We start from the raw sequence: 19,700 nt of genomic DNA, 5'->3' as shown, positions 1-19,700 counted from the left end.
TTCAAACAACGTTTTCAGAACTATCGTCCAAAATGAAACGCGTGAAAATAGTAGGAAGTATAACAGGCCAGTAGGTGGCGGTGTATGTTTTCTGGTTTATTTTATATGCAAAAAAACGCCACAAAAAAAAATGCGTACACAATGCGTACAACAGGTTTCTACTCCGGCGCAGTGAATTTAAACAGAAACACAGAAAGCAAGAAGGTGTTGACTTTAAAAGTTTTAGAAAAGAGTCTTTGTCCTTACAAAGGAGGCTGGAGGTTTCGCCTGTTCCCACCATAGATGCGTCCCAACGGCGCCAGGACTGCGACATCAAAAAGTCCACTCTTTTCAAGAAGTTTGAAAAGTCTTACGTTTTTCAGGACCCAAAACCTCTGTTGTTGTGTGGACACATGGCAAAATCACAGCAAAAAAAGATTTACCACCCTAAATAGACTTTCTATTATTTACCTAGATGTAATAGCAGAGATGAACAGATGTAGTTCATTACGGCGCTAGGCAGGACGCTGCCAAATCGCACCTCACATTTGTCACTCAAATTACGGAAAAAATCTTAAATTACTATTTCACCATACCGCAAACAATTTATCTGATTGGATTCGGATTTCGAGCGATGTAATTGACTAAGATTTTCGGGCGATCTAATTGGCTGGGCATTTTGAGCAATCTGATTGGTTGTTCTGATGGATATGTAACCTGTATGTAAAAAGGCTTTCTTTACCATCTAAGCCTCGTCTACCTCTAACCAAGACTACTTAAAGAAAATGTTTCAGGTCACAAACAACAAACAGCATGACGTTCATGACACACACAAACACATCAAAATGGACGAGGGAAATTTACAACCATTTATTCATTCCATACTACTGGTTTAGTCCCTCAAAACTGCAAGAAAGCACTTGATTAGAAAACTCAGAACACCTGCTGCATCTCTCCCGCCACACCAACAGGAGAGCCGTCCGGTCACTAGCATCCTACTAAACCTTGTATTCCGATTTTAATACCAACACGTCGTTCACTTGTATATTCACACAAAGGATATGGGACAGGGCATCCATGTGTCATAAAACGGAAATTAATACAAAGCAGCCGAGTTGACAAAGGAAAGAGGTCGCTTTTTTTATATGAAATATTCACGATTGACCCCCTCAAATGAGACAATGCCTAAGCTGCATTTCACTGGCCACTATTGATACGCCACACTTTGAGTAGGATAGACATGCCGTCTCTACCAAGCAACACGCGCGCACACACACACACACACACACACACACACACGTTGTTGGTCTTGCTAAATGCCTGTTTCTGTAGAATACATAACACACAGCAGAGATTGCTAAAATGCCCAATGAAACTGCAGTGTCAGACCGTGTTGCATTCAATTGGGAGAATAAAATGGTCACTTGCACACATAGATGCGGCATTACAAAGTCGCATCCATGAGTGGTGAAGCCATCATGTAGGGAAAACCAAGCAGGACACACTTCCTCGATACAGTTGGACTCACTTTTTCCCTTCACTCCATGAACAGAAATGTCCCGGCTTGTGGGACCCAATCAGACAGAACACACAAGACGATCCATGGTTCTCATGACAAACACAATCATCTTAGACAAACAAAATCCTCTGTTCCTCCTCTCCACCATTTGGGTAAAAAAACAAAACAACCGTGATCCTCAAAGCTAAGTATAGCTAGCAGACATTTGTTCAACGGCTCACGGTTTGACTAGGCGGCCCGATCTCCTAGCTGCCTCCATACACGGAGGAAGATGGCCGCCATTTCCCCATCCGTCCGTCTCACTCGTCCCTTTCTTTATTGAATGCCACTCTCAAGAAGGTATATTACTCTCCACTTGTTTGAAGTGGAATACACAAATTGATCCTAGATTTTCCTTTTTCACATGATCACTGACATGCTTTGATTTAAGTCATATTCATGACCTGAATATGACCACTTATTATTGGTCATATTGCGTGGACTGATCTACTTAATATAAATATTTCATGTATTTAATATGAAAATCATTATTTGTTCTCAACAGCATTCTAATGTATAATTCTACAAAAGGGGCAAGGCAGGCAAAAAAATAAAAAATAAAATAAACTATATAATTTTCTCCGGCCAAGCAGATATGCTAGACCTTCAGCGGCATCCCATAGCACGCTGCGCTCCACAAATGCACATCTTGAAACATAATTATAGCCTGTTCAGTGTAGGTTTTAAGCATTAATTATCCATTCTGCTGCACAAAACACTGACATCCATGTCAATATGCTCACTGAACATATTATTAAAGGGCTGGTTCCCAAAATGAATAATAGAAGAATACAATCCAAGAAAAGCTTAATAAAAGCTCTCTGAAAAAAAAACCAAGAATGATCATCTGTGCATAATTTAACATTTCTTAAAAGCGTTAAACCTGATTTGTTCTAGGATATGAACGTTGGCCGATGCCTCTCCTACAATACAGTGCGAGTGTGGTCAAATGTTTTCCATACAGATTTGCTCCTGAGCGATGCAAACCCAGAGACACAAGTGATCGATGCCTTAATGTAGATCATACAGTAAATGCTCCTCGCTAAACAATAAGCTGTGCTATATCATCGTCATGACAAACAAAACAAAACAAAGCATCCCAATGTCGCCCTTTCACCCACTCTCCCACCCTTCCCGTACCCTTATCATGGGAGCGCACCGATTGGCCCCTGCACCTGTCCGTCAAGAAAAATCCATCAAACAAAAACAAAACTCCAAAAGGGGGGGGGGGGGCGGGGGGGGGGGGGGGCGGGGGGCGGGGGGCGGCGGGGGGGCAGCGGGAAGGGCTTCAGTTCTTGGAGGACGGCCGCGTGCGTCCCTCCCAGTACTTCCAGTAGCTCTCCTGGAACATGTCGTTGCAGCTGAGCTTGGCGCCGAGGCGGGAGCAGATAAGGAAGGACCCGCCCATCTTGCGGTGCAGCGAATAGGTTTCCTCCGGGGGCGGGGTCAGCCGCTGCTTCAGCATGACGGGGATGAGGTTGTGGATGCGCTCCGTGGTCGACTGGGCGCCGAAGTCGAAGGGCTCGACGGACGCGAACGCCTCGCCCAGGATCATCACGGCGTCCACGTGGGCGTTGATCATCGACTGGGCGGGCGAGGCAGGGAAGGAGAGAGAGAGAGAGAGAGAGAGAGAGAGAGAGAGAGAGAGAGAGAGAGAGAGAGAGAGACCGACAGACAGACATTTATTTAATTACAGATGGGATGTCCCAGCACAGATTACAAGAAATAAGTTAATTAAAAATATATAAAAAACGAATAGTTACAGAAGACTGATTCACATCTTATGTAACTATAACAGCCTCACAGCGACAAGAGATACACACTTTTATCTCTTGTAAAAGAGATGTTGAAAGACCACACAAAAAGAGACATATTGGATGAGAGAATGAGAGCGAAAAGTAATTAAGGTTCTGAAATGACACCTTGGATTCGTATCCAGTAAGGAACTTCATCTCAATCGATTTCTGCAGGACTCCCTCCCTGTTTCCCTCAGCCGCCGAACGAATGACCTGGGGTTAATAAAGAGAAAAATAAATATTTCACATTCATTCCAAATTCAGGTTCAAGTTAAAAGTTTTGTTGTCAAGGCGAAGGATTAGAAACAGAATCACTATCAAATAGCACCATCAGAGATCAAGTGAATTGTCTGTCTAATGAGGGTATAATGAATTTCATTGCATAACACTAACCTTGTGCTAGACCAGTAGAAGAGACATTTATAAAATGGTAATAAACATTTATAACATGTTATACATTTATAAAATGGTAATAAACATTTATAACATGTTATACATTTATAACATGGTTATAAATGTTTTATGAAAATATGCTATATTTAGATTTGTTTCATTGATGTTTTTTAAGGGGAAAGATGTCCACTATAACATGGTTATAAATGTAGGAATACAAAAGGCAGACTGAAGTCTTACTTCTATGTATAAGTCAGTGAAGCTCTGGTCAAATCCTCGGGTAGCTCCAAAGTCCAACAGCGATACCTAGTGGTAGGGTTAAAGAAAAACACACATTCAACTAAATACAGACCAACAACAAAATGAAGTGACTACAAACACATCTTAAGGACGTCTGAGAGTGCAGTGACCAGAGACACACACCGTGTGTGTGGTCGGGTCGTAGAAGAAGTTGGACCAGTTTGGGTCGGTCTGCATGTATCTGAATTCAAACAGTTCCCTCAGACACAGGATCAAGATGTTCTTACAGATCTGAAACCAGAGTAGAGATAAATCAAGATCATGTTTTGATGAATTCATTTTTGAATTATTTTGTTATCTTAGTCAAGACAATTATTACAATGTTTTCTATTTTAATTTGGTCACACGTTAATATTAACGATGTCGACGACCAAAGGATGTCATTCAAGTGGACTTGAGTTTAATATTTCTCGAGCCGTGTTCTGTGTTTCGTCAACAAACATACCCTTACAAACTCTGAGTCCTGTACCCTTATTGTAAATAGTCACACAGCCAGCACAAGTAAGCTATCCGCTGACTCTTTCTGTGGAACGAGTACGATAAAAACCTAGAAGTTAGAGGTTGTTTGTCAAGCCTACAACCTTCCCAGGGGCGAAAAAAGTGGACATCTTTCCCGAAATTCACGCATATTTTTGTAAAATCAAGATTATAGATCCACCCATCCATCCATCTCTCCTGGCCCCTCGTCCCCTAGGGCCTCACCTCTTCCTTTATCTCCATGCTGAGGCCCTCGGCCTGGTCCAGGGGAAAGCCGGACACCAGCTCTGTGGTCAGAACGTGTCTGCCGCTCAGCTCCGCGATCACCTCTGGCACGTAGAAGAAGGGCTGGTCTTTCAGCAGCTCCCTGTGGAACAAAAGAGAAGCAACCCATATAAAACAGGGTCCCCTCCGGTTGGACAGTTAAAACGCTGTGAAAGGCTTCCCTCTTCCACCACCAGGTGTGATGTGGATTGGCCGTTCCAAGTCGTTTCACAATCGACCCCCTAGTGACATTACACAAGGGCGTGCACACCCAGATGTATGATAGATCAATCGATCAGGCTGCCAGCCTCCCCATTCCACTGAACCAACTGGTAGGCTGACCCATTCATCAATGTCTGGGTGGACACTCCCATGTTTGATCTCCCTAGAGGTTGGATTGTGAAGTGGCTTGTAAGCCAATCAACATCACACCTGGTGGTATAATAGGTGAAAAGCCTATTTAAGTTAAAAAGCCACTACATATATATATTTTTAGCTGTAAGATTAAAAGGTCAGAGTTACATTTTCAATGCATGTAGTAACGTGAGTCTTACACGTCTGTGTGCGTATGCGCGTGCGTGCGTGTGTGTGGCGTTCACGAGCAAACAAAAGTTGTTAGGGTGCAGCATGAAAATATAAACACCTATTTTAACGGTCTCAAACGCAAGTGAGAAGCGCCAAGCGCAAGTAGCTTTGTGGGTGGTTCTATGGCGATGTTGCTATTTTACCGGCGCATAAATGACTCTTGCTCCCGGCGCAAATCTAAAAAGGGTTGGTCTGAAGTAGCCTGATTACCCGTAGGTGTGGTTTGGGCGTAACGTGCAATAAACCAATGAGAGTGCCATCTCCCATCCCCTTTAAGAGCCATGAGCACATTTGAATCTGACGAGTTGTTATTTTGACAGCGCGTTTGCAGTCTCCGATGAGAAAGATGCATGACCACATGAATTTCAAACTTCGAATGGCTCAGTTTATGGCCAAATAATATGGCCTGGTTCACACATGGAATAGCGTTTTCTTCCACAACTTTAGAAACACTGAGGCCTCAAATAAATGTCGGCAAAGAAAACTTAACACACATATGATATGCGGTAACTGTGGTTCTATTTAATGATATACGCAATACATTAACAAACATTGTTTCTTACCAGTATTGTATGCATTATCGTTATCGACTTGTGTTCCTAATATGCATGTGTCCCCCCGTTAATATACATTGCCATGGACTGTATTATGCGTTACGTGTTTAGTTTGCGTGTGTTTAAACAGATGGACGCACACACGCGCGGCCGCTTTCATTAATTATTTTACACATACACACGTGCGTCCGCATTCATTCATTCTTTTTAACACTCACTCACGGTAAAAAAATGTTTTCTCACGATCAAATACTCATCAATCCTAAAAGTCATGGGCTTGTACACGATGTCTGTGTCAAGAAAATATGTGTTTGCTGTACGGTGTTTGCAGATGCATTGAATTAATAGTACAACTTATTACCGCTGTATCAGCTGTTCTTTCCCAAATAATTTACAAAGAATGTGTGGCTAGGTAGATGAGAGAAGCAAAGTGTATGCGCGAGGTGCACAAGCAACATTATGCATGCGCCCTTAAAATAGCATCTGAACAACGCACCACTGACTTTAAACCAGGTATTTCCTGGTTTGTGGCGCAATTGTTTTCTGAAACTGCAAAATAGCACCAGGGAACGTTTGCGCCAGAACACGCCTCCTCATTTCGCCGAACCGCCCCTTGGGGCGCAAGATTATTCCCTAATTTACAGGTGCGTGGCGGTGGAGGGAAAAGAACGCTCTGCGCCAGTTGCAAACTAGCAACGACACATGCGTCAGTGTAGAAAGTAAATTGCGCCGGATGCAAGATAGGGCCCATAATGTTGCTGAACATTCAAAACAACATGACGCTGGTCTCCAGCCTTGCATAATCAGAGTGTGTTGTGTGAAGTATACACGAGGGCTGTTCTGTTTGGGCCCTGTGTTTATTCTATGCAGGCTCACTTGAACTTCAGGGAGCACTGGGCTTCCCTAATGTAATCACATTCCAGAGCCAGCTCTCTTCTCATCACATCTATCAGATGCTCTGGAAACAGACCTGGGTAGAGAGAGGGAGGGAGAGTACTTTCACAATCTACAAACTGTACTCAAGGTTTTCAAATAACGTCTCTTTTTGTGACTTTGTGCGACAAAAAAGTCAATTGTGAAATTGTTTAGCTATGATCCCATCAACCCATAGCGATGAAGTTAAACATAATGGAAGATCTAAAGCTGATCGGGGAAGAGAGGAAGAGATGAAAACACAATGAAATTCTATAAAATAAATATGTGATGAGATGTGGAGAAGAGAATATTGAGAAGTCAGAGGTTTGAGCCGGTGCGAGTCTATGCCTGTACCTTCGGGCAAGGCGTTGCTCATGCTCAGTACCGTCATGAGGTTGTTAACATCGCTGTTGATACTCTGAGCCACACCTGGGTACTGGAGCAACACACACACACGCACAATCACAAACACACACACACAGGTCAGCATTTAAACTTCAAGCATGAGTACATATGGTTGTGGAAGCACATTGTAATGCTCTCAAAATGAAGGAATGCACGCACACACACACACAAACACACACACACCTGTATCTTCATGGCCACCTCCCGGCCGTCCTTCATCTTGGCCAGGTGAACCTGACCGATTGAGGCCGCCGCGAAGGGCCTCTCTTCAAACGACTCCAGCTTGTCCCTCCAGTTGGGCCCCAGGTCACTGTTGAGCGCTTTCTACAAATGCGCACAAACACACACACACAACGCATGTGTTGACATGACATGGTGTTAAGATTACATGAAATGCAATTTCCACCTTTGTGATTGTTGTACACCGAGTTCACGCCCAACAAATTGATGCCTCGCTGTGGAGAGTCTGTGGCGTCTTTTTCCAAAAGGTAAGGAGGCTGACTATTGTGATTTTCCCTGAGGCTGATGAGATGTTTAAGAGAGGGTTTTAGTTCAGTCGGTCAGTCAATCAGAGGAATGGATAAGGCAGAGCAAACAGAAAGTCTGGTGAGATCAGCCATGTATTCATTGGCATGAGAAACAGGAGGGAAGAACAAAAGGCAGAGACTGAAGAGAAATACTTTCTTCGGGAACACCAACAAAGCAGAGCGAAATCACTAACCGTGTTGGGCTCTAAAAGTAGAAGAAGAGAGAGAGACAGAGAGAGTGAGACAGAGAGAGAATGCCAGAGAGAGACTCAAGGACAGAGAGCCAGAGAGAGACACAGACAGAGAGAGACAGAGAGAGTGCGTCAAAGACACAGAGAGAGACAGAGACAGAGAGAGTCAGAGAGACAGAAACAGAGAGAGAGGGAGACATGGCGAGTGTGTACCATCATTTGCTTCATGGGCATGAAGTCAGCGCTCTGTCTCACTCTCTCGAATATCTTGGCCAGCTGGGGGTTGATGAACGCATCGTCTGAAACACAAATACAACCACCTGCTTTTACCTTCTTTGGAGCACCTCAGAGATCAGCACCATGACTCAGCTGCCGAACACTTTAGATAGAACACTTAGCAGACACTTAGATACCGCAACAACCAAGAATGGCTTGATAAAGGCCAGTTTAAAAACATAAGCAGACTTGTTTATAATAATACCCTGCAACAGCATATGATATGATGTTAACAATAGCAATGATGTTTTTCGCCAGAGGACAGGACAAGAAGTCTTCAATAAGTAGTTGCGTTATAAGCTGGATAATGTAAAGCGGCTATTTTTGTGAAATAAACAATCAATTCACATCATTACACTGTCTGACTTTATTTTGCAATAATTACCTACTCACTGTCCATTACCTCTAACCTAATCTATATAACTGAACTATTCATTAATTTATTAATAATTACCATGTGATCCCATTCATTGACGTATTATAAAATGAAAATTATAAGGAGGTCAATCTTTCAAGGTTAGCGCTACATACAATCACAAATCTATATATATATATGTAACTGTATACACATTTTGCACTTTCAGTGGCAGCAGCAAACTGCTCTATGCAAGTGAGCGGTGTGTGTGTGTGTGTGTGTGTGTGTGTGTGTGTGTGTGTGTGTGTGTGTGTGTGTGTGTGTGTGTGTGTGTGTGTGTGTGTGTGTGTGATCTGTTTATAGAACTGGCACAGCCTCAGTATAACCAAGGCGATGAAGCAAAAACACTTGACACGTGTATTTCCAATAAGATTCAGCTAGGGAAATACAGAGTATATTGGCTTGTAGAGTCGGAGTACACTGGGCTCATGTTTCTTGTCATCATATTGACGTAAGGACGCATACTCACAGCTCAGGTATGTGTGTGTATATATATAAATATATTGTAGTATTTGTGTGTGCTTTGTTTGTATGTTTGCATATTCAATAGTTAAACTAGTCAAGGATGGACACTAAAAGCTCCACTTTTGGCATGATCCAAAGCAGTCAACAAGGTTAAACAGAGTGGGAAAGAGAGCGAGGTGAGAAGACAGAAAGAGTGAGCTATCCTCTGTAGGTCAACAAAGTGCCCCTTCTGTCTCTCGCCCTCTCTCTCTGTCCCTCTTTCCATCATGCCATCCCTCCCCAGCCTTCTCTCCCTCATGCCTTCTGGAGATGTCATGCTCTCATTTCTCTCACACCCTACGTTCAGCATTTCCTACATTCCATCTCTGTCCAGTCCTCCGCCTCGCTCTCCCTCCCTCAGCCCCCTTGTGCTTCCCCTAAGCATAATGCTGGATCTATCTATCTGTCTGTCTAATTGGGTGCATGCACAAACTTGCAAACCCAAATCAAGCTTAACTTTGATACACTTGTGGATATGTATATATGTTTTGGGGGGATTGAGTGTCTCTGTGTGCAGGTATGCAAGTATGAATGCATGTGCGTACGTTGTGCCTGCGCATTTGTGTGTGTACACCAGTCTGTGTGTGTGTGTGTATGTGTACGTGTGTGTGTGACTGTGTACGAGTGTGAGTGTGTGTGTGCGTGCGTGCGTGCGTGCGTGTTATCTCACCTTGAATGCTGAGCATCTGTCCTAGTTTCAGCGCCGCTCCTCTCACCTTACACAGGGTCCGAACGATGCGTTCTGCGTTGGCCTCAGACAGGAAGGGGCTGGAGTCCATAACCGCCTTCTTATCGCCTGCGGGGGGGGAACAACAACCAGTCATGGGGTGTAGAACCAACCAGAACCTCTCTGGGTACCCTGCAATACTGCTTGGTGGAACCTTGTTCTCAGTGGAACACTCCAAAAAAAACATATTTTTATATGCTTATATATAACATTTATTAGAATTGAAAGTGTTGAGGATGTGAGAGTGTACGCGTTTGTGTGTGTCTGTGTGCCTGAGCGAGTATGTACGGATGTTTTTGTCTTGGTGGACACACACACACACACACACACACACACACACACACACACACACACACACACACACACACACACACACACACACACACACACACACACACACACACGTCTGTCAAACTTGTTTACTGATTAGCAGATTAGCCCAGTGCGGGGATTAGCCAGCCTCTAAAGCAGCTTGCAGCGGGTGTGTGTGTGAGCCAACGAGCAGGTTAAGGTTTGAGGTCCAGGTCCTTATAGGTTGCTGGTTCAATTTCAGCGAAGCTCTTGATCTTCAACACATAAGAATAGTTCATGTTTATTTGTATTTTGGGATTCATTTTTTGTGGGTTGACATTACATCCACAGTGCTTGAGTGAGTGAGTGAGTACCGATGCGTGTGCATTACCTGCTCCATCACTTGATCTCATGGTCTTCTTGGCAACTTCTGCCAACGCTCCAAAGCCCAGCCCCACGGCCAGACCTGCGTTGTGGACATAAACAGACAGACGCTCACGGCCTGGCCTGGGCAAAATTAACCTTCACGTCGCGCCGACCCCGGAGCAAATGAGGGACTTTCTACGCTGGGTTCTCATTTTCACATGCAATGGTTCTGTACACACTGAACCCCGCAGTCTACTTAATATACCAAAACCAAGAAGAAGTAAAGCACTTCAGATAATCACATTAGAGAGTGATCAATGGTTCTGTATCACAAACTGCACACAGTGTACATAGCACTGTTACGTCAAACTTGGTGCGGGAAATCATCTTTTTAGTTGACATGGAACATGCCGTTTGGTATATTTCACTTGGGCTATTCGTGTATTCATGCCTTATTATTGCTGAGCTTTTAATGACCTGCTCTCACGTTTCAATCTTTAGTGAAAAATAGAAAACACTTTTGGATAAAGTCTGTGCATTGTTAAGATGTGAAAACATACAAAGCAAGGCTGAGGTGATAATGATGTTTCCTCTCCTCTGTTGAAAGGGGACTTTGGTCATGTTTTGGGATCCCTAGCAGAAGGGTTGGCCGGCTTGGTACACCCAAACAACCAATAAACTGGCTTATCAATCCTTTGAAATCGATAACGTAACTGCCACTCACAAGTTATCTTCGGCCTATTCTTAGAACTATATTAACCTAGCTACAAAGCTAAAGATGAAAAGAGATGTGCTGCGGTTGGTGGAACAGGATGACATCAGTCAGATAGAGCAATGCAAAGCCGTGGCGCTGTGAAGTCACTTTGCATTTTTGTTGCAATTGTAAAGCAAGTAGGCTCTCGGCCACGCGCATGGGACTGACTGCCTTGAGTGGCTTGTTGTATATGGTTCTAGGTCTAGGGAAGCCTGCTATATGTTTTATTTAAAGCAGGGCTGATTACGAGTGCTTATTATCATCAGTCATGTTGTATCTGAGAATTTGCGGGGATGGATGTAGAGTGTGGGGGTGCGGCTGGTCGCGCTCTGTCTGGAGGGGAGCGATTGGAGAGGGGTGCAGTTCTCGGGAGCCAATTAGCAGACAGGTGAGTCAGTGGCAGGTGTTGCAAATGTACTAATCATCGGTCTTATATTTAACACAAGGCAGTGGAGCTGTCAGAGGGGAGAGAGCTTCCTGTTATATGCCGCAATAGGAAAGGGTGTTGCTGGAAAAAAAATAACCCTAGCTAGAGGCAGGATTGTCTCCTGGCAATATACTCTTGTGCTTTGGGAAATGTCATATACAAATGTTGCGTGATACTGAGAGAATGGGGGACTCTTTTGTGCAACAAATCTGTGTCACAACACAAGTGATAATGTTTGACACTTCCTGATTTTGTCGCTACCAACAGTTAGATATAGTGAGACCCACTCCCATGACTAGTGGTGGTAATGCGACTAGCGCTTTTACTGCTGAGCCAACTTGTTTTCCTCGTCCCACACGTTTCAGTGCACCGTTGACCGTGTTAACCTACAAACAGCTAATAAGACAGGAGGACTTCTGGCAGGGTTCCCAGGCAAAACTCCTCGATCCACAGGCTAACTTTGGTCAATCAAACTCGGAACAACCAGGTGCCGACTCTGTGGTTCTATTTTTAATCCTGTGTTGCTGCCCCCTTTTTGGAAATGCTTAAATAATGATTAGACGCCGCAAATAGTCACTTTGTATTCAAGGACAACTCGACACTACAACAGCACAGGACAAACGTGGGTCTTAATAAAGCCCACACACTGGTGTCCACTGTGTGAAGGAGAATGAAGGACATGAGTGTAGCGTAGTCAACATCCCACACTCTCCTGTCCAACCCTTTCTTGCCAGCCAGCCACCTTCAGGTCTCTAAAACTGTCAACACCCAGCCGTACGGGGTCAACTCCTCCCTGTTCCTTGGCCTTGCTGAGCTGCTCTCGAGCATGACACTCAAGCTGTTCAAGCTTTCAAGGCTTTTTGGCCAAAGACCAACAATGGCATATTAAGAATTGCAACATGGTCGTAAATTAAAGCCTAGTTTTAAATTATATAAGCGATTCAGTTCTCGTCACGGTAACCTCCACCTGTTAACTCATCCATCAGCCGGCAGGGGTAGCCCTGTGTTGCTGCCGTTTCAAACGGTATTCAAACCTTCCACAAAAGTTAATAAAGCGTGGCGGTATGTCGGCATGTCAATACAAGCCACTGATTCCTCAACAAGACACTCACAATTCCAAGACTCAAACAATACAAAAAACCTAAAGACTTATCTTCTTTTTTTTTTACATTCTTTCTGACGTGCATAGGCCGTATCTGATTCTTTAATAAATCAACCATTGCGTCGTGGTTTATCAAAAAACGGCTCGGTGAGATATTGGGTGTATTGTATGTATATCAGCTTGACCGTGCTACACTGTGCAAAGGTAGATAGAGCAGGGAGACATGGGACTGTTGGTGGGTCTTTATAAGCGCAGTATGAACAAGAGGCAGGCCTTGGTGTCAAATACCTGATTATAGCACACGAATCGATCAGTTTACATCATGCAGACATACACAGGGAAAGAGAATTGAACGTTAGGAAGGGAAAACTCATTATCTCTCTAGATACCGCTCTCTCTCTCTCTCTCTCTCTCTCTCTCTCTCTCTCTCTCTCTCTAGGGTTCCCCACCTCCCGCCTCCTCCCTTTCTTTGTAGACCTCTCAATCTCTTTCCCTCTCACTCCAGGTTAGTCTATTGGGTTTCCCTCCTACCCTTCTCTGGAGCTAAGGGTGGACCAGAACTTTTGAAAACGTTTAAAAAAGTGTCCGTTTGTAGAGTCTACTGATTTGGGATTTTGTAGAGCCTGACCAAATAACTTCAGGGTTTCGATAACATTACATGGACCGTCAGACCGAACAGACTAAATGGTGGACTATAGTTTGAATGAGACACACGCAAAAAGGTCACATTACAGTTTAGCAACCCTGAGGTCAACAGGTCACACCCTGACATCTATATCAACATCCTATGTTGTGGTCTGGTCCCGAGGTGCGTACACGTTTGTACCTCCAACGTAAACAACATGACAGGGGCCATGCCTGTCTGCTGTGTCATGTAACATGCAAAAGAAACATGATGCCTGTCCTCATATGACATGAGGATAACTGACTGATTCAGTACAGTGGATCAATGTACCCACTACATGAGAAACCGTCCTACTACCATGAACAGTAATGTTTAAGTAAAAGTGCTCGGTTTAATGCAATTCTACTTCACATTAAATGAAATCCAATTCAAAATGAAAAGCTGACTGCTACAAAACAAAGCAAAGGGACAACTAGAGGAAAAAAAACAACCATGGTGGTTTAGTCATCTCCAAGAGAGGAACTAAATCCTGAGTTTCCACATTTTGTTAAAGTGTAATATGTAACTTAAGAGGGCCAGACAGTAAAAGACAAGATTGAATTCAGAACTAAATGCCGGGGTACCACTACTATAGCTGTTAGCTGAAGAGCTGGCTGTAAGCCACCAGTGCTACACTGTCAAATTCCCACTGAGAGAAACTACCCCTCCGTACTATAAATATAAATAATCTTATTTGGCCACACATACCATCAACCTTTAAATACATGTGCACATACAAGAATAACTGACCGCGGACAGAGAGAGAGATGAAAACAGGAGGAACTTTACCTCCAAAGTTGGCCAGTCTGCTGAGTCTTGTCACTGGAACTTTCCGCTCCCTGGCACGCTCGCTCAACTTCAGCCCAAGAAATAGAACATGAACATGGTGTCTTTAACAGAGGTTAGAGCAGTGGCTTCACAGGAGACTGGGATTTTGGTGCGTTCAGTTCTAAATACAAGAACGAACTAAAAAAACAAGTCATCTTATAACTCAATAGTCTATTTGAGGTTCCTTTTGAATTTACTATTCATTCTTCGTACAGCTCCTGGAATACAACAAAACCTCCTTCTGTTGGTTTGCTTGTATATGCCGAGTAACTCATTATTTTGCCCACTTGTGTGATTGCATGTACGTGTGCGTGAGCATGATTACCATTTGTTTGTGTGGTTTCATCTCAGCTCTTTTGCTCTGCCTGGCTTTCTCCAGGTCCTCTGCGGTCAGCCCCCCCACCGTGGTAGGGTCCTGATGGTAGCCCCTGGACTGCCCCACAAACTTCACACTTGCCAGGTCTAGACGGTACAGCTGCCTGTTTAGATCCTGATGGTAGAACGTGGGGTGTCCAAGGATGTGCCTGCCGGGAATTGAAACATGGCTATCATGTTTAAAGATAAAATAATGGTATTTTCAGAATGCGGGGTTAAATATAATATAGGTTGCCCTTAAATATATATTTACAACATTTTCTCCGAAAGCAGATACAAGTGGGCTCCTTTGGGGTTGTGGTACCTGGGTTCCCGGCGGTATGACCGGGTCTGTCCGGTGAACTGCTTGCTGGGGTCTCGGTATCCTTCGAACAGCTTCCCCTTGGCGTGGCCAGCGCTGGCAGCTGCACCCTGAGCAGCGGCATCCGCCGCTCCATTGCCAAACTTGAAGTCCTCCTCTCCCTGTCCGAACTCGTAGCTCTCCACGCCGTCACCGGCTGGGGGGAAGTTGAACTCCGAGTCGAAGGAGGATGATGTTGAGGATGTTTGCTGCTGGCCAGAAAACTCCTTGATGGAGCACAGACAAATGTCGCAGGTTGCTATGCAGGTTGGAACATATCACCTTACAACTATAACCATGTATGCTGTGCGTATGGAGGATGTGAGTTTCAAGTTAAAACCTGCATCTTCATCATGGCAGCTGCGATGCCTTGGTCAGCGGTCGCTTGAAGGTTTTGGGCCGCGGCCTCAACTCCAGCCACACCTGGGACACACGCGTGTGTGTGTGAGTCTAGGAATTCGCTATCCTTTCTCACACTTGTCAAATGATATATGTAAGGTACAGTACATGGTTGCATGATCAGTTTTGAAAGTGACATGTCATCCATTTATCATTCATTTGTCATGTCAAATGTATTAATATTAACAAAACGTAATATGAAACAACAAAGACAGACAACATGTGAACTCCAAACAAGCCTAGGAGTACATTCATGATAAAAAACTACAGCTGCACCAAAACTGATGAAGGGCAGCTAGCCGAGCATGGCGCTATCTCGAGATAGAGCGAGACAAACAAATAACTGGCAGCAGGGATCTTATCAAGCCTCAGAGCCGGGGGGGGGGGGCAGCCTACCTGGTCCACTGCGCAGGGCAGTGCTCTGAGTCTCTATGACGGCCTGGCTCAACTTGGCCAGGCCTCGCATTAGCAGTCCCATGTCCCCCGCCATCATACACTGGAGAATAGAGGGAGAGACACACACACACACACACACACACACACACACACACACACACACACACAAAGTGAGGATGTGAGAGTGAGAGCGACAGAGAGAAACAAAGGGATGTAGATATAGAGAAGGTGTCACACAAAGACACACAGAGAGACACACCCACACACACAGACACACAAAGTGAGAAAGGGAGAGTGAGAGTGAGAGTGAGAGAGAGAGAGAGAGATATGAATAAGATAACACGCTTGTTATTAGTCATGTCATTGTTAAAATAAAACCTTGTTACCAGAGGAGAGAGAGCTAACAAGATATTGTTTACAAGAACAGAGAGCTAAAAGGTCGAGAATCTAGGTGAGGGTTTACATTTATAAATGAAGGAGGGCCAGCCTCTCTCGTCAGCTAGACCAACCAAAACAGAGAAGGGGGATAGCTGACAGCTACACATGGATGATGGACAGAGATGTTTTGGCAACAAACTATTGTCAGCATGAGGGCAAGGCACATTTAAACATTTGACATTTGATGGCTCTTATTTGAACTATTAGTTGTAATTACGTATTCAATCCCTCTGAAGATAGATGTATAACGTGTGCCATGATTGCGTGTGTACTTTTTTTGTTTGTGAGTGTTTATACTGTATGTGCAATCCAAGTCCCATCGTGAAGGGGGAGGAGTCGTCTTTGGCTGCTATGGGATCGTGGTTTTGACAACACCTTTGTTTACAGATGGAGCAACATGTGAAAAAACAAGATTAGTAGATCTCCTAGATCTCCCTAGATCAGCCATGTTCTAACTAGTCCAACGAAAGCAAAAAACCTACCCATGCATGTATTGTATTGTTATTGCAGATATAAAAACACATCAAAGTTATTACCTAATCATAACTAAGTGTCAAACATCTACAGAGTTATCTTACTGCAATAGTGAACAACAGATGCTTTGTTGCATATTTGTCAGGGGAATTATAACAGGGAAATGTGTTTTTTTTGGTCTGATCTGGATGCAAACTTAAAAAGTTAAACTGTGTGTGTGTGTGTGTGTGTGTGTGTGTGTGTGTGTGTGTGTGTGTGTGTGTGTGTGTGTGTGTGTGTGTGTGTGTGTGTGTGTGTTTCCACTTGCCCGCCTGCTAAGTGCCTGGAACAGAGGCAGGCCTGAGCACTGAGCCACTGTGTGATATCCGCCTATCAAATGAGCTGAACCACTGTCTGAGCACAAGCACAGCAAGTGGGCTGGCCCGATGGCTAGAGTGCCAAACCTTTCCAAGATGGCAACGTCTGATGTGCCGCAAAGCCAAAGACAATGGCTACTCAAACATAATTTAATGCTATTCATTATTTGCAAAATGTAATAATAAATAATAAAATGGAGCAATAAATGTTGTGAATAACTGGGGTAAATCAACAGAATGCATTACTGCCATTAAAAGTTGATGATTAGTGGGACTAACTATCCAATATACAAATGACTTTATGTAGAAGATATGCACGTAAAGATGCGTTTAACAAAATGGAGGAAATGAAAAAAACCATAGCTGCACAACAAACTAAGGAACTAAAAGTTCAATTGGCGTTAGGCAAGACATGACGAGACAGAACACGTCGAAAAAGTAAACCTGTATGGAGAACAGCTGGGGGTGAATGCGATGACAACAGACAGTCGGTAAGGTTTTAAGAGACAGGTGAGAAGAAAATAAACATAGAGAGAGTAACAAGGAGACATAGACCGACAGAAAAAAATCGAATTGTTGTGACCTTTAAAAGGTCACAACAAGACAGAGAGAGGACAAAGGAGGGGGGGGGGCATTCATTTGTGGGCCCCATTTCATTTGTGGGCCTTCGCTTGGGTCAGTTACACACACACACACACACACACACACACACACACACACACACACACACACACACACACACACACACACACACACACACCTAAGCCTCAGCTGTTGTGTTGTGATCCTTATAGAACTAAGAGGCATCTCGTCCTTTTGTAATAATCTATATGCATGCATGTATGTGGTAGGGCGTGTATGCAGGCACAAGCCAAGCTTCTTTGCTTGATTAAAAAAGAGGGTGGTGGAGATCAGAGCCTTCTGTAATGTTTTCATTTAACTTTTCATTGTGTTCCGTATTCGTGTGTATCACACTGAAATATTGTAAATTCTTATTGAAGTTGGTCATATATATTCACATAGCCTACTAGAAGTTAGACATTTACGACACTTAAGCCTAGTGGGCGTGTTGCGACAAGGCAGTTAAAGGTTATTAAAACGTGTGATTACAAAAAACAAACAACCTCTCGTTTCAGGCCATAACGCCACTATGGCAAACATATTTTTTTGTTGCAAAATTCTGGTCTGTGCATTAACAAGTCGTTAAAGCAACATAGATATATGTGTGGCAAACTGCAGAACTAAGTCATCAGCCATAACAACTTTGACGGCTAGCACGCGTCGCTCCAGGCATGGAGAGGTCGACCAAGTGGAACTGATTTGAAGTTTGTTATCCAACCCATTCAAGCAGGGAAAATAAATCATTATATTCCATTATCACTGTTAGTCATGATAACACAGACGCATTTTACCTACCAGCAGTTATCCGGTGTGGACTATAGTTGTCTTCTTAAAGCGATAGGTCAAACGGTGGAGAGTGAAACCAAGAAAATCCTTCTTTAGTTCATTGCGTCTACGTTTATTTCAAGGCGAACACTGCTACAATATGACGCTGTGAACATTTATTTATTTGATTTCCTGGCGGAGTTGAGTTGCTGTCACCTATTCATACGGCGTTCTCCAGCAGCAGTGCCATGAGGTCGACTTGTTATTTACCAACTTCTTGCAGGCACAAGAGCCCTACACTGCTAGAGTTTTAACAAAGTCGTTTACACGTCAACATAAAGTTTCGCCAATATCTTTTCAAGTCTTGTAAGTCCTCACTGTGCTTAGAATATGTTCAGGAACGAATAATACGAATAAAGTATGGCACTTTAGTAGATGATCTGGAACAATAATACAAAACAAAAACGTAACCGAGCTCAATATCTGTACGCCTCTAAAGCCCTAGAGCTCTGCCCCACCCATAATGTATTCCCATTGGTCGGTTATCAAGAGTGCTGTCTGTTGACAGAGGTGGTGGCTGCGATGGGCCTTCTCATTGGTCAATCATATGACAAAGCATGTGTTTTGTTTATGTAAAAACCAGTCTGGCGTTTAATCGTATTTGAAATAATTAAAGCAAAATTATTTTGTCATACATTGATTTATAGTCTTTCAACGCACATATCTCAAAAAGGCCAATCTAAGCCTGGCAAATTGTATTAATAGTTTTGTTTTGTTTGTATAGTAATATTAATGTTATTATTATAATTATTTTTATTTTGGAAAGTAGGCCTACACAACCGTAAGGACTTCAACTTTCCATAAGGTTATGAAGCCAATGGTATACAATCTTACCACAGAAGAATAATAGGGACTAATGTATAATCATAACTAATCTAATGTCTGACAACAGAGGGCGCCATAGCCTTACAAAATGTTTTTTCCCATTTTGCGTACAATTTTACTGATGTAGGACTACATAGCCTACAACATAAAAATACATCAACCAACTTATGTATCAACTTAAAGATAGCCACTTATTCGAACTATGATCTGCTGGAAGTTGACCAATAAAATACAATCATTGCAGGGTCACCTTTTACCCTTTCCTCCTCATTGTCATTTCCATCCTTCCCACTTCCCGCACTGACTACCTGTGGTGTGGTATGATTTGAATGTGAAATAACCTCCATACACCC

General features: G+C 43.5%; 1 protein-coding gene across 1 annotated transcript; it reads right to left on the bottom strand.

The window, feature by feature from the left end:
- Positions 1 to 834: 834 nt before the first annotated feature.
- Positions 835 to 18,937, bottom strand: coq8aa (coenzyme Q8A-a). The gene is made up of 17 exons (XM_079753826.1): positions 18,493 to 18,937; positions 15,809 to 15,908; positions 15,354 to 15,436; positions 14,978 to 15,240; positions 14,624 to 14,822; positions 14,260 to 14,326; positions 10,549 to 10,623; positions 9,810 to 9,935; positions 8,158 to 8,243; positions 7,410 to 7,550; positions 7,176 to 7,257; positions 6,783 to 6,876; positions 4,729 to 4,870; positions 4,150 to 4,257; positions 3,967 to 4,032; positions 3,460 to 3,546; positions 835 to 3,122 (listed from the first exon to the last, which is right to left on the bottom strand). The coding sequence occupies exons 2-17, from the start codon at positions 15,903 to 15,905 to the stop codon at positions 2,826 to 2,828; spliced, it is 2,013 nt and encodes a 670-aa protein (XP_079609952.1). The 5' UTR covers positions 15,906 to 15,908; positions 18,493 to 18,937; the 3' UTR covers positions 835 to 2,825.
- Between the last annotated feature and the right edge of the window lie 763 nt (positions 18,938 to 19,700).

Source organism: Pollachius pollachius (assembly GCF_949987615.1).
Source record: "Pollachius pollachius genome assembly, chromosome: 16".
NCBI classification, from domain to species: domain Eukaryota; kingdom Metazoa; phylum Chordata; class Actinopteri; order Gadiformes; family Gadidae; genus Pollachius; species Pollachius pollachius.
This window is presented reverse-complemented; position numbering and strand designations above follow the sequence as displayed.

Bases quoted from the DNA above. Each gene is read 5' to 3' on its own strand.
- coq8aa (XM_079753826.1), bottom strand. From the start codon at position 15,905: ATGATGGCGGGGGACATGGGACTGCTAATGCGAGGCCTGGCCAAGTTG. The intron at 7,258-7,409 runs GTGTGTGTGTGT...GTGTTGCTCCAG, and splicing joins AGGTGGCCATGAAGATACAG to TACCCAGGTGTGGCTCAGAG. The intron at 6,877-7,175 runs GTACAGGCATAG...CTCTCTACCCAG, and splicing joins GAGCAACGCCTTGCCCGAAG to GTCTGTTTCCAGAGCATCTG.